General features: G+C 43.6%; 1 protein-coding gene across 2 annotated transcripts in view; it reads left to right on the forward strand.

The window, feature by feature from the left end:
- The window catches only part of LOC311605154 (stabilizer of axonemal microtubules 1-like), a 37,792-nt gene that overhangs the window by 7,572 nt on the left and 14,448 nt on the right, over window positions 1-15,772 (forward strand). For both annotated transcript variants that reach the window (XM_084795481.1, XM_084795482.1), the window contains exon 2: window positions 13,839-14,018. In XM_084795481.1, coding sequence (XP_084651607.1) covers window positions 13,839-14,018 — 180 coding nt within the window. The remainder of the gene's footprint in view (window positions 1-13,838; window positions 14,019-15,772) is intronic.

The raw sequence follows: 15,772 nt of genomic DNA on the forward strand, positions 1-15,772 counted from the left end.
TGTCAGAGTCAGTCCCCGCTCTCCACATAACTGTGGAGATTCTTGTGTTTTCTGAATGTGGATTAACACTAACAAAATTAACAAAATAAGTCATAATGTTTATTTCTGTAGACACACAAAGTGGCTTTAATGTAATCTTGTTTGCATGTTAATTTTATTCTCTCTCATGGATGAAAAATGGTAGGCAATAAAGATGGATTCAATTCTGTCTAGGGAAGAAATTACTTCAAATGAAGCAGATTTACATCCAAACTAATGGGGCCGTTCATTCAGGAATACAGTTGCTGCACTGACTCAGGTGAGCCATCAGGTTGGCTGATGACCAGTTCCTCAGTGTGAGACACAGACTAGGCGCTCCTGAATCTGTTCTTGAAAAGGTGCCTTCCCACAGCTGGGCCTTCCCTGTCCCCTCGTGGTTGGGTGACCTTCCTCCAGTGTCTCGCAGAGTTTAGGTCAAGGGAGATTTCTGTGATGGTCTCACAGGAAGTAGGAAGTCATGAGACCTGGAACTATTTCTCCAGCTCCATTATGGTCTTGCCCCCTTTCTGTGGTCTGGTTCTCTCCTTGCCTGTCCCTCAGCTCTGAGGCATGTGGCCTGCCAAAGGTATCTACTGAGTTCTGACACCCTTTGTGCTCTCGGTTTCACACTACCATTTCTTTCTTGATTTCAAAACTCCTTGTTATTTGCATGCATTTCAATTTAGTTTTTTTTTTTAATTCTGTATCTCTGTCTCTTAGAACAGTGGTATACAGTAGGGTCTCACTTAATATTTGAGTGAATACATGAACAGCTATTTTAGTCTGTTGGTTGCTAGGTGCTTGTAGTGCACACACATGATGACTGCAGCTTGGCGCTCCAGAACCCGTTCAAACGCTGTCGTGCTCTGCCCTCTACAGTCCCAACCTCAGAAGGCAGCAGGCAGGAGATGCCCAGAGCAAGACTAAGAAGTGACTCGCTGTGCACTGGGGACCTTCGGGTTTGGCTGAGAGACGTTGGCTCAGTAAATAAGGTAGAAAGGGATGGAGGCGTGACTGACATGATGTCAACTCCAGGCCTCCAGATGCGCGCACATACATGTGGACTGTATCCCACACATAAGAAAATGGAAAACAAAACCAGAAACAGAAAAGACCAATGGGCCCAAATCCTTCATCAGTATCACTTCAAACACTGTAGGAAATTGCACTGGGATTTAAAAAACAACAACTAAAGGAGGAGCAGTGAGACGGCTTGGACGTGAAAGCATTTGCTTTCAAGCTGGTGACCTGATCCATGGCACCCACAGGTGGAAAGGACGAACGTGACTCCTAAAACTTGTCCTTTGACCCCCACACAAGTGCTGGGGCACAAATGGGCACACACATTTTTAAAGGGAAATAAAGTTCCAGAATTAAAAGTTCAAATAGTTTCTCACTTTTTTTTTCTAGTGTGGCGAATCAACTGGGTCCTTGGGCTTGCTGGGAAAATGCTCTGTTACTGAGATACCCTGGCTCCTTGTGAAGCATTTTATGCATCTTTTGTGATAAAGCTCATAAATATCCGTGTGTGTGTGTGTGTGTGTGTGTGTGTGTGTGTGTGTGTGTGTGTGTTTACACTTTTTAAAGAATGTGAGACATAATATCCGCTCTCCTGTTTAGTTCCTCATGATAGGCCATGGGTGTCTGCCTTTAACCAGGACTGTCCTTCAGAATCATCTCTGCTTTACAGCTGCTTATATTATCGTAATATTTAGGATAAAGTTTATTGCATATTTCAGAAGACCAAAAATAATAGTGGTTTAACAAGATAGAAGTTATTTGTCACTTAAGGGAGGCACAGGAAGCACAGGGACAGTAGGGTGGCTTACAGTGTCAGGAACCCAGCATCCTCCGGTCTTGTTTTGTTGTCTTTTAATGTTTTGCCTCATCACACAGGATGACGATTATATTTGTATGTGTGCGCATGTACGTGTGTGTGTGTGTGTGTGTGTGTGTGCTCATTGTACTACTAGGATAGAACAGTCTCCTCTAACCAGTTACCCTGTCCATCCTATGAGGAGACCTCACAAGTGCATACCATGCTAGACTTTCTAATTGGCACAGCTGGGGCATGGAGAGATGGCACAGTGGTTAAGAGCACTGTCTGTTCTTCTAGAGATCCTGAGTTCAAATGCTAGAAACCTGGCTCACAACCATCTATAATGTGATCTGATCCCCTCTTCTGGCATGTAGGTGTAATGCAGATAGAGCATTCATATACATAAAATAAATCACACAGACATATATATACTATATCTATATATCTATATCTATATCTATATCTATATCTATATCTATATATATATATATATATATACTCATAAAATAAATAAATCACACACACATACACACACATACATACACAAACACACACACACTTACCAAGGAAGCCAAGTACATAGATATTGGGTAGGTGTCTAATGTTTTGCTATAGTCACTCAGCTCTTCAAATAAAGCGAACCACTTGCCCCAAACTTCCAAAACATCATGGGCTTCAGAGTACTTTCTAGGTCCTTTAGAAACTCTGTTATTTTAGCTGGGTATGGTAGTGCACACCTGTAGTTTCAGCACTCAGGGAGGCAGAGGCAGGCAGATATCTGTGAGTTCAAGGCCAGCCCGGTCTACAAAGCGAGTCCAGGACAGCCAAGCCTACACAGAGAAACTCTGTCTCAAAAAACATACAAATGAGCAAAAACCAAACCAATCAACCAAACAAAAACCCCAAACCAACCCAAAAGCCAAATGATCAACAAAAAAGAAATTCTATTTTAATGCTGTGAACTCAAAAGGCCACTTTATCTGGGGAGGGCCATGGAGCCCAGATCTTTACAAGAACAAAGTGTGAGCTCAAAGGCAAATTTGCATCACTGATTGAGATTACAGTTTAGCTGTGTTTGAACTGATGGTTCAGGTCAGGGCTTAGAGCTGGCGACTCATGCCTGTGGTCCTAGCACATTGGAGGGATCTCCTAATTATCCTACTGAAAAGCAGTGGGACTGCCATAAGTTCAAGGGCACCCTGGCCTGCAAATAACCCCTGCTTCAAATAAACCACAACACACACACACACACACACACACACACACACACACACACACACACACTATTGAGTCCACTAAGTATTTAAGTATTGCTTATATGTATATTTGTTTATGGCTGGCTATTTACAACTGGATAACCTCTCAGGGGGGTTGTCCATGGAGAAGACTGGTTTCCCCCTGAGCACCTGTGGCTCTTTCTCTAGGGGTGAGACCTTGTGAAATTTCACCTGTCTGAATTGGCATGCTGACTGGCAGTGTCCTTATGCAAGTCTTGTCTGGCCAGCCATGCTATTTAGATTTCATGGCTACAGCATCACTGTCTTGTGTAGAAGACACCAGCAGCAGGCATCCTGGTTCTCTGGTTCTTAAAATCTTTCTGCTCCATCTTTTGAAATACTTCCTGAGCCAGGTGTAGAGGTTGTATTGTAGCTATAGCAACTGGGGTTGAGTTTCTCCAGCCAAGTAAACAGCGATTGGTTATCCCCAGAATAATAGTGCCACTATTACACCATTTAGGTTATTTGGCTGAGCCAGTCATATTGTGGTTCATAGGCGACATTTAATTGTATGTTTCACATTAGCTAGTGGAGGGGATTTGGAATGTTCTTAATACAAAGGAATGTTTGAGGTGATAGACATGTCAGCTGGTTTGATTTGACATGTGCTGAAATAGGCTGTAACACACAAAATATGCACACCATTATATCAACAAAAAATAGAAAATTTTAGATGATAAGAAATTAAGACAGAAAAAAAAAAGAGGTAGGAACACAATACTATCCATGTCTGAGCACAGTCAGTGACAGTGTCCACTGGGCTCATCAACAGCCATGAGGAGAGCTGTGAGTAGATGAGTTAAAAAGGTGGGTCTGTGGGTCAACGGTGTTCGCTGTGCAAGCCTGGCAACCTGAGTTCGATCCCTGGAGTCCACATGAACACAGAGGAGAGCAGACTGTAAGTTGTGCCTTGACCTCCATCACTTGCTGTGGCTTCTTCCCCCACTGACACAATCACAATATTTGCGTGTGCTGGCATCTGGGCTGGGCCTTTGAAGGAAGCGTTTTGTGAAAGTGGAGTTATAAGAGCAAATGCAGGGAGTGGTACAGGCTCATCAGGTGGGAGCTCAAAGCTGTAGGTTGAGATACATTTTCATGATTTCTGATTATGCCACACCAAGGCAGTTTTAGAGGATTCAAGACATTAATAGCAAATTAGAAAAAAACGTTACTTTTTTGAGACAAGTCTTGTGTAGCCCAGGCTGGCTAATGAATTCACTTCCTAGTTCAAGGTGGCCTTGGACTGCTCATCTTCCTGTTTTTACCTCTGAAGGGCTGAGATCATAGGCATGCGTCATCACACTTGCTTTACAAGTATTCGTAAGCATTGTGCCCAGCTGCATCTATAGAAAATGCTGAGCACCTGTCTGCTGGCAGCTCCCTTGAACCTTCAAATTCTAAACCTGTGCTTTCCAGTATGAGAGCTGCTACCACATGTGGCTGCTGGGCACTGGAAATGTGGCTAGTCGAAACTGAGGTACACTACAAATGTACAATAAATGCCAGATTTTGAAGAGTATAAAAAAAAGTACAATAATTTTTATACTGATGGTTTGTTGAAATGAAAGATTTTGGAAAAAAACTGGGTTAAGGAAAGCTTTACTTCTTTTTTTTTTTTTTTTAAACTATTTTAATGTGACCAGCAGACTTAAGATGGTTTGTATTTTATTTCTATTGAATGGTGTTCTTTGAGGGAGGAATTCTAACTCCTGCCGTCCACTCTAGGGTAACCTGAGTCACGGATGGCTTGAGCCAGATGCATGTCGGGGAGCACCTTGTGATAGGACCAGTTGTACCCACATCTGGGTCGTGCCTGTTATTCTGAGCAGCAGTATTGTTATCTGCATGAGTCACTGGGTTGGATATTTTTCATACCCCCTTCTCGGTTTTAAAGTTCTGACTCTAGTTTGGAGTCAGTGTTCAGACTTTTATTAATTTTCTTGTGAATTTCATCAGGTCCCTACTACACCCCTTCCCTCTCTCAAGTGGAAAGACTTCAGCGAGTTCTGTTGAATTAAAACACCCTTTGCCCTCTCTGTTTCATCCCCTGCTATTGGCTCCATCTGGGCTCTTGTGAGTAGGCACCAGAGCAAGGTGGCCAAGCCAGCTGTTCAATGACGTAAGCACCCCAGCTGGAGGGGCTTTCAGTAATTTGGTTCACGGTCATCAAACCTACTTTCAAATGTTCAAGAAAAAAACGTGATCTACAAACTTTGTTTTGAAGCCACTTTGTACACTTAGGCTGTACTGAGAGAACGGAAGTCATTTCTCCTTTTCCTAGTCACTGTAAATATTTTTTCAAGTGTGTGTATGCCTTTAGTGTACGTCTGTCTGTCTGTGTCTGTGTATGAATGCAGGCACGCTTGGAGGCCAGAAAAGGGTGTCAGATCTCCCAGAGTTAGACGTGATTGTGAGCTACTCCACGTCAGTGCTGGGAGCTGAACTCAAGGCTTCAAGAGCAGCAAGTGCTCTGCTCTTTAGCAGCTAAGCCATTTCCTCGGCCATGTACACATCTTTCTTTTAGTAGTTCTTCCTACACAGCACCCTTCTTCCATCTCCCATTCAACTATTATTTGAATTTATCAGATGCTAGGCTAGCTTCCAGGATAGAGACCTCAGACTAAGGTCTCTAGGGGCAGGCAGATGACCCAAGACATGGATCTCAGAGTCTTCAGAGATATCAGGGTTCTATGGGACAGGCTGAGGAAAGAGATGACCCCCATTAGCAAACTTAGACATTGAAACATTTATTTTTCCCCTAAAAATTTAAGGCGTCATACATGAGTACATTTACATTATTTCCCTGCTCCCCCCTCCCTCCCCTTCCTCCAGTGCCTCCCATCCCCCCATCCCCTGCCTAATCCATTTCTTGTTGTTTGTATGCATATGTGGGCTGACCAGCTGAGATTGGCTCTTGAGCCTGGGGAAGACTGATTCTCTCTCAGTTACCATTAGTTGCCTGTAGCTCTTCATCTAGGCCCGGAGCCTTGGGAGAATTTCCCCTAGCCAACTGGCATGTTAACTGACGGTGTCATAGGCAGGTCATGCTTAAAAAACTGTATTGTTAAGATCTAACGGGTGCAGCTCTCCTGCCATATACACACGGTCCTGATGCTCCGGCTTTTACAGTCTTTCTCCTCCCTCACCTGTAATGTTTCCTACACACGGTCCTGATGCTCCGGCTTTTACAGTCTTTCTCCGCCCTCACCTGTAATGTTTCCTACACACGGTCCTGATGCTCCGGCTTTTACAGTCTTTCTCCGCCCTCACCTGTAATGTTTCCGAGTCTTAGGTGGAGGATCCTGTTGTAGATGTATTAATTGGGGCTGCGCATTTTCTGCATTTTGACCACTTGTAGATTTCCAAATTGTTTTTAAAAAACATTTTATGTGTATTCATGTTTTGCCTGCATGTATGCTTGTGTGTCTGTGTTCCATGTGTGTGCTTGGTCCTGGCAGAGGTCAAAAGAGGGCATCAGGTTCCCCAGGGACCGTAGCTATGGGTACCTCTGCGCCAGCGTGTGTGTGTGTGTGTGTGTGTGTGTGTGTGTGTGTGTGTGTGTCTGTGTGTTGGGATCCTCGCCCTCGGCAAGAACAAGTGCTCTCGACTGTTGAGCCATCTCTGCACCCCAGGTTAAGTGTTTCTGTAGTGGCCTCTGCTGCAAAAGAAGCTTCTTTGATGAAAGGTGAGCGCTGCACTTCTCTGTGGGGACGCGGATAAGTACTTAGGATGCAGCTGGGAATTACACTGGCTTAGGAAAGTGCAGTAGTGAGTTCTCCTTTATGGACCATGCTTCACACACTCCCCCATAGGAAATGGGCTAGGTTTGTAAACCTTGTAAAATTCAGTATGAATTCCCTCCTGTTGAGTGGGTATTAAGTCCAGTTAGAGAGCTGTTGGTTATCTCTAGGATGTAAGTGCCACTATCGCAACTTTTGAGATGTCTTGCCAAATGAGACATTAAAAAAAAAAAGATTCATTTACTTACTATTATGTATACTGTGCTCTGCCTGGGTGTCAGATCACCTTATAGATGGTTGTGAGCTGCCACGTGGTTGCTGGGAATTGAACTCAGGACCTCTAGAAGAGCAGACAGTGCTCTTAACCTCTGAGCTAACTCTCTAGCCCCCAAATGAGACATTTTTGAGCAAAAGGTTTTTCTTTTTTGATATTTCAAAGTAAGGCAAATGATTAGTTAACTCATAAGTCTAGCAAATAAAACCTGTCTGATAAATGTATGTCAATACAAATTTTCTTTAATGGAACTTCAATATGTAATGGAAGCTTATTGCCACATTGTAATCTACTTTAAGATGCAGTGCACGTTGCAGAGTTTTGTTGTTAAATTTATTTTTCTTTTGGAATAAGTGGTTGTAATATATTGCATTTAAAAGAAGTAGCAACAGGACAAAAAAAAAAAAAAAACCAAACACATTTCCCTAGTTTAAAAGGCTTTAAGCCAGGGGAAAGGATTGCTCTGCCTGTGAAGTCCATTATACTGAGAATGCCTGGCAGTAAGCTAGGTCTAGTGAGATCTTGACTTTTCTCTCATGAATGTGGGTGAGCAAAATACATGTGCAGCGGTGTTTTTGTTAAGTTGAACTTCGTGGCTTTGGTTTGAGGTTTGTAGGAATCTTAAAATGGTTGGCTTAGAGTGAAAATTTGGATACTTGGGCTGATTGTGAATACAGAAATTAAGATAATATTTTTTATATACAATGGAAAATATTTTATTTATTTTGCAAATACCGGTTTATCTCGAGTGAACTCATCTATGCGACAGCTAATAATTATAAATGTACATAAAATGCAGTTGATACTATATGAGTGCGAACAATGTGTGCTTAAAGAAAGACGTTCTGTTGATCATTGAACACCATCACGGACAGGGCTGCGGAAGATCTCCCTGTAAATAGGAATACAGTGAGCTCCTCATTCCTGGTTTCTCTTTGCATTTTTAGTTACTTCACAGTTAAATGCAGCCTGGCCACATTAAGTGGAGGATTCTAGAAATCACTCATATGTTTAAAATTACATGTCATTCTGAGTAGTGTGACTAAATCTATTGCCAGCTCACCAATCATCACTTTATCCAGTGCGTCCACCCTGTATGTGCTGCTTGCCCTCCAGTGTTTAGTTAACTGTTCATCTATCAGAGCAACTTGTGGTATTGAAAGGATTATGCACACTAACCCTTATATTACCTAATAATAGTCTCAAAGTACAAGAGCATCTGGGTACACCAAGGGGAACCAATAAAGCGTTTCCTTCAGTGCAAAGGTGCGTTCTCAACTTAATGAAGACAAAAACATCATATGCTGAGGTCACTAAGATCCACACACTGTTATTGCTAACCTCTTTCTAACCTCTTTCTGTGCCTGATTTACAAATTAAACTTAGACCGAGGTAAGTATGGATCACATAAATACAGTACAAATAGGGTTCAGCATTGTCTATGGCTCCAGGCATCTGGCAGTGGTTTTGGAACGTATCCATAAGCAGGGAGACTGTATATCAAACACTTACCATGAGTCAAAAGATTTTATAATAAAAATGAAGAGTGACCAAAGCAGCATCTTAAGGCTTCTTCTATTTACAGGTTTACAAATGAAACAAAAGCAAACAGGAATGTTATGTAAAAGTACTTGCTATTCATGTTAATGCACTCGTGGGATGTACAGATCAGCAGTGGCATCATCAATGCATCTGTAAACTGCTCAGTTAACAACAGGGGCAACTTGACCGCTACTGCTGGGAATGCAGCCCACTCATCTGTTAATCTTTTAAAAAGCGGTGGACTACTTTCTAGGACAATTTTAGAGTTACAGAAAATTAGCTAGTGTAGAATTCCATGTACCTTGTCCTATGCACATAGTTTTCCCTTTCTGTATTAGCATTGCTATTTGTAAACAAATTAATTTTGATAGATATAAACAAAAGTTAAATATATGCACATATATTTATTAAATATATATTGTGTGGAGATATATATATTGGTGCTTAGAATTGAACCTGGGACCTCATGCATGCTAATCAGGTTTGCTACCATTGGTCTGTGTACCCCAGCTGTCATTATTTTATATTATGGTCATTTTCGTGTCAAGTGCAGTGGGATCACACACCTGTAATTCATGAGGAAGACTTAGGCAGAAAGATGTTTAATTTTGTGGTAGACCAGCCAGGGCCACATAGCAAGATCCTGCCTCAAGTCTAACTGACCAAGCAACCAACACAGGTGCTTTCTGTATTGGTGCTTCTGCTTGTTTCTTCTGGTATTTGATATGGCGCCTCACTATGCAGTCCAGGCTGACCCGGTACTTGTGATTCTTCTGCCTCTACTTCCCGAGTGCTGGTATCACATGAAGTGCCTTAGTTCTGTTGATTTTCATCTCATGTGTTCTCATTTGCTTCCTGGTGCTGTGATAAAACCCTCTGACCAAAAGCAAACTGGGGAGGAAAGGGTTTATTTGCCTTACATCCCAGGCCACAGTCTATCACTGAGGGAAACCTGGGCAGGGACAAAAGCAGAGCCCATGGAGGAGTGCTGCCTACTGCCTTGCTGACTGGCTCGGCTATTTTCATTAATTATTTAGTTATTTAATTAATTATTTAACTTACTTTACATCCCAATCAGAACTTCCCCTCCCTCCTCTCCTCCCAGTGCCTCTATCTCTCCTCTCTTCTTCTCTTCTTATGCCCTCTCCCTTTCTTCTCAGAGAAGAGGAGACCTCCCTTGGGTATCAACCCGCATTGGCTCATCAAGTAGGACTGGGCACAGCTTCTCCTATTGAGGCCTGACAGGGCTGCTCAGTTAGGGGAAAGGGACCCAAAAGCAGGCAACAGAGCCAGAGGCAGCCCCTGCTCCTGCTGTTAGAGGTCCCACATGAGGACCACGCTGTGCATCTGTACATCTGTTACTTATGTGTGTGTGGACGGGGATCTGTCCCATGGATGCTCTCTGGTTGGTGGGTCAGTCTCTGTGAGCTCTTGAGGGTCCAGGTTAGCTGATTGTGTAGGTTTTCTGGTGGTTTTCTCGGCCTCTCTGACTCAACTCTTCCTCTCCCTCTTTCATAAGAATCTGTGAACTAATGTTTGGCTGTGGGTCTCTGCATCTGTTTTCATCAGCTGCTGGATGAAGCCTCTCAGATGACTCTTATGCTAGGCTCCTGTATAGAAATATAGAAGAATATTAGTGTCAGTGGTGGCTCTCTCTCATGGCATCCAACTCATGTTTGGGCCAGTCAGTCATTGGTTGTCTGGGTCAAAGGTTTTGTGTGTGGGTTGGTGTCCCCCTTCCTCCACTGGAAGTCTTGCCTGGCTACTGGAGATGGCCACTTCAGGCTCCATGTGCCCCATTGCTAGGAGTCTCAGCTAGGGCCACCATCATAGGTTCCAAGGAGCCTCCCTGTCCTGGAGATGCCTTCCCATGATTTCCATTCTTTCTCCCAGCCCTCCCCACTTTCCTCATACCTGAACCCACCCCATTCCCCTCTCTACCACCCCTCCCATGCAGTTCCCTCCCTTGCAGTTCTTCAAAGAGTCTGCCTTTTCCCAGATGGCTCTGAGTTGTATCAGTTTGAGCTGGTGCAGGCCCTGTGTGCTTGCTGCCTCAGACTCGAGTTCATATGAGCTTTGATCATGTTGATTTAGAGAGCCTTGCTCTTCTGATGTCTTCACTCTCCTCTGGCTTTTACACTCTTTCTGCCTCCTCTTCCTCAGAGTTTTTGAGCCCTGAGGGGAGTGATTTGATGGAGATGACTCATTTAGGGCTGAGTGTTCCAAGGTCTCTCACTCTCTGTGTACTGTCTGCCTGTGGGTCTCTGAATTTCTTCCTATCTGCTGCAGGAGGAAGCTTCTGTGGTGTTGGCTGAGGAAGGCATGAGTCAGCTTCCCTGGCTGGAGTCTAAACATACTACACTTTCTCTGTTTCTCTCCTACCTTTAGTTGTTGATTCAGTTTTCAGTGGTTACCAATACGGTTGTTAAGACATACATGTCAACTTTTCAATTGGGTAAACACTTAGAAGTGTGACTCTTATTCAGTAAGATAGCCTGTAACTTTGGAAAAAACAGCTGAGGGCTGGGGGTTTAATTCAGTCATGAGGCTCTATCTAGAGCACTGTGAGACAAACAGGCGACAACAAAGCCTGTTCTTCTAGCTGTGTGTTTTTAAAATCTATCTATCTATCTATCTATCTATCTATCTATCTATCTACTATGAGCTAGGGTCTCTCCTTGTAGTTCAGGTTGGTTCCAAATTTGAGTTTCTCCCACGTGTGCCTCTTGAGTGCAGGGAACACAAACACAGCATACCACTTTTGCATCGTTATCAGCAAAGAATGACAGTCCCTGCTCTCCTGCATCCTCATGAATGAAATTAGCTTTACATTGAGCAGCATGAGCTCCTGGTTTCTCTAGTTTTTGACTCCCCACCCCCCAGTGCTGTACTGTGTTTTGATTTCTGTAATTAAAATGTAAAAATAAAATTAAAAAAGGAACCGTGTGTGATGGTCATACCTGTAATCTCTGCACTTGGGAACCAAAGCAAGAAGATATTGCTAACTGATGGTTTGCCAGTTCATAGGCTTTGTGTGTGGGTGCACAAGTAAGTTATGCACTACTTATTTAGGTTTTGGAAGCTACAAGAGCTGCTCTTTGCCCATCTGTAAATAGAGTTTCATTTTTTAATGGGAAAGACTCACTATATTACAACTTAGACAGTATTCATCTAGTTTTTACACTTAGTCATTCAATCAATATTTTCCAAATGCCCACTGTGTGCTCATCAGGCCAGTAGGTGTTGGGGATGTTAGATGAAGGTCATGGGCTTAATTGACAGGTAAGCAGTGAACAAATGAAGGGTGATGAGAGAGGAAGTGAGTGTGGGCGCTTGCCAGGAAGGAGGAGGGTGGTGACGTGTGTCTTTGGGTATAAGATGAAGGGCGTGTGTTTCTGAGGATCAATGAGACTCGAAAGAATAGGTGAGCAAAGTGGCTGTGGGAAAATCGTGTGCTACACATAATTGTGCTTGGTAGATTCAGAATTGAGGAGGGGACTGGGCAGATGGCTCAGTGAGCAAGTGCTTCCTGTGCAAGCCCAACGACCTGAGTTTGAATCTCCGACACCCATGTAAAGCTGGGTATGGCCGCTTGTGCTTGCTGTTCCAGTGGTGGGGGGCAGGCCTGCCAGCCATAGGGAGATTTTGTTTAAAAAACAAAAACAAGATGGAGAGTGATATCTAACACCCTGCTCTGGCATCCGTTTGTGCATGTGTGTGTGTGTGTGTGTGTGTGTGTGTGTGTGTGTGTGTTCTTGTACACACATGTGCATACACTGCATTGTATACATAAGTAAAAATTAATCAAGTGGTTTTGCTTTGCACGGTTTTACTTGTGTGCAATGGTAATCCTCTGAACGGACCCAGGAATGCAGTTAGAAATCATGTTAGAAATCATGCCAGGCTGGCCTAGAGCAGAGCCCTGGGAGCATCTATTGGAAAGAGTAGGATCTTGGTAGGGATGACAAAGAGGAAGAGAGGAAGTCATGCCTTTTGTAATGGAGGTAGGTAAACAGCAGTGTGGCTGAAAGGGGCTGAGCACTTCAGAGGGGGGAAGAGAAAAGCCTGGAGGGTCAGGGAAGGCGTGCCTAGGCTTCTGGACAGTTTCTGAAAGTATAAAAAGTATAAAAGTATAAAAGTATAAAAAGGAGAAGTTACATTTGGAGAAGCAGTTGGGCTTAGCAGTGCAGCCATGAGTGAGGCCTGTAAGCAGCAGTCTTGAGTGAGCGGCTTCTGGGAAGGGAAAGTACATTATCCCCTTAAGGCATAATTATTGCTCTCGTTTCTTTACCATGTCTTCTGATGGTAGACCCCTTCTTTGGACGGGTGGTTCTGTGGACACCTTGTTAGGTGATTTGACAGACCCTGCTGGATTGATTCTTCAATCCGGGAGACTCATTTTTAATGCTCTACTCTATGGGGCAGATCAGAATGTCATGTTTCTACCTTCTTTTGACCAGAAGGGCAGAGGAGGGCACTTGTGATGGTTTCCTTCCCAGATACAGACAGGAAGTGGGGTCTAGGCTGGACTTCAGTGGCCTCCGAGGGCACTAATCCTCATGTACTTACCTAACATTTTCTCTTCCCTTGCAAGAGCTGAGATCCAGCTGAAATCATGAACAGCTCCCAAGCTGTTTCCTAGAAGGGAATGGTGCCTGAGCTGGTGTGCAGGCTGTACTTAACGTAATGCTTCCAGGCAGGGGTGCTCACTGAGGAGAAGAGAGATACCAAAGCAGAGCCACTGTCTGGCATTCCTGGCCAGGATAGGACCAAGGACATTTCCTGCTTCTGACCAAGCGTAAGCCTGGAACCTCCTGCATTGGGGATCTGGAAGCTGCCTAGCCATTTCTTATCTCTGTGGTTTTTTTTTTTTTTAAATCAAAAGGGCAGTTGGGTATGGTGGCCCTCAGAAGGGTAGACACCATAGCTACTCATTATGACAGAAACTATTTTAAATACTTCCCCAAAACAAGGTGACATATTTTGATTAAACAATTCGTGTTTTCAGTTTTGACATGCACATAGTTTGAGAGAGGAAAGAAAAGGTTAAATTCTGAATTTTAATGGCAGCAATCCATGTCACATTTGGAGGACACTGTGCTTTCAGGTTGGATGAATTCCTTTCAAAAAAGTAACAAACCAAAAACCTCTCTGTGTATCTTTTGTAGGCGGCATCACTGTCCACATCTCCCTACAAAGATTTATGAAAAAACTGAGAAACCATGTCTTCTCTCCGAGTACACCGAGAATTACCCAATCTACGAGTCTTACCTGCCCAGAAATTCCTTCAAGCCCCAGGGGGTATACAAGAAAGGATCCGTTCCAATGGAAGGCCTGACCACATCCAGGTGAGGGCAAATAGTGATGAGCAAATGGCCCACATGAAAGCAGTAATGTACAGTGTGATGTCAAGGTAACGGCCTGCAGTATTAATACAGTACAGAAAGTGACGTTAGTGCCTTAATGCTAATATGCTGAATGTCTCTGAAAGAGACTCATGCCAGCTTCCTTATTGGTTCCCGAACACCCTCTTACTGAGAGAGAATTCTTGCTTGCTGAAGTGAGCGTGAGGAGGCTCAATCGGTCTAATCAAAGATGGGGAGCATTGAAAGGGATGCGGGGCTGCTGCTGCTGTAAATGCAGTTTTTGCCTCTGTGAAAGGCTCCATAACAATTGGGAGGTCAAGGCAGGTGGTGGTGCACGCCTTTAATCCCAGGACTTGGAGGCAGAGGCAGGTGGATCTTTGTGAGTTTGAGTCCAGCCTGATCTACAAAATGAGTCCAGGACAAGCATGGCTATACAGAGAAACTCTGTCTCTAAAAACCAAAAGAAAAACAAAGAAACAAAAAACAAAATAAACAACAGCAAAACCCAAAGAGGATGAGTAATAAAGAATGGGATTTGCTGATGTTATACTATGGGTTTTGAACTAGAGCTCTCACAAATGTTCACAATATGCAAAGAGCATACTTAATTTTCAGTTGTTCCTGATATACTCTAGTTGATTTCCAAATTGAAATTTCTGGGGTCTAGGGCCATGTAGACATGAAACTGCCTGGCCTCCCCGTTCCTTATCTCCAAAAGGCAGGATTTCTGTGCTGTGGAGTTAACAGTGCTCAGCATTTGTTCCCTGACAGCACTTAGACACTATCGATGCTCAGACAACTGCTGCCTGTTTTCCTGCATCTCACCCCTTGCGGCATAATCTTGTGTGGTTTTAATAATGATTCCAGGTGGCCCAAGGTAGAGCATGACATCTTTCTCCCAAAATAATGCAAAAGTCCTCTGATGAGATTTTGACTTGGAGGTGTTCTTGTCTAAAGAACATAGAAGCCATGTCTAGGTTAGGGCAGAAGCAACCCTAGGGGGAGAAATGAAGCTGAGGGATTTCTGAGCTTGGTAAGAACCACTTACTAGACAGGGGCATCTTGAGAATGGTTCAAGGACAATGGATCTGGGTCCTGGTACATTTGAACAGTGTATCATATAACTGTGTTTTCAACCTGTAGATGATGATGATGATGATGATGATGATGATGATGATGATGATGATGATGATTAACAGGGTTTCTCTGTGTAGTCATGGCTGTCCTAGACTTACTTTGTAGACCAAGTGGCCTCGAACTCACATGATCCACCTGCCTCTGCCTCCTGAGTGTTGGGATTAAAGGTGTGGACCACCATGCCCGGCCCCTACAGCTTATTAAATGATGTGAACCTTATAGTTTGGGATTCACTTTGCTAAGAAGACATCATCTCTAGGGCTCTAGAGTTTGCAACAAAGATTGGTCCCCAGTATTACTTCTTATTACTAGAGACCACAGACCACACCAAGGAGTCCTGTGTACATGTGCGAAGGTGTCTTTTGACCTGGGGAGGTTTGAAAACTACATATGGGAATAATGAAATAAATCAAAGGCAAAGAGTACATCCTCGCCCTGTCAAGAGGAAATGGTTAAGAGGACAAATCATGAGAAGTGGGTTGACCGAGGACAAGGAGAGAGACACTAAGACATGAATTTGAGGACAGATATGCCCTGGGTAATTTATCTATACAGTAGGCTAAGGATGAGAAACAGAGATTGACTCTGAGATATCCTGG

Source organism: Acomys minous (genome assembly GCF_964271855.1).
Source record: "Acomys minous genome assembly, chromosome: 1".
Taxonomy (NCBI): Eukaryota; Metazoa; Chordata; class Mammalia; order Rodentia; family Muridae; genus Acomys; species Acomys minous.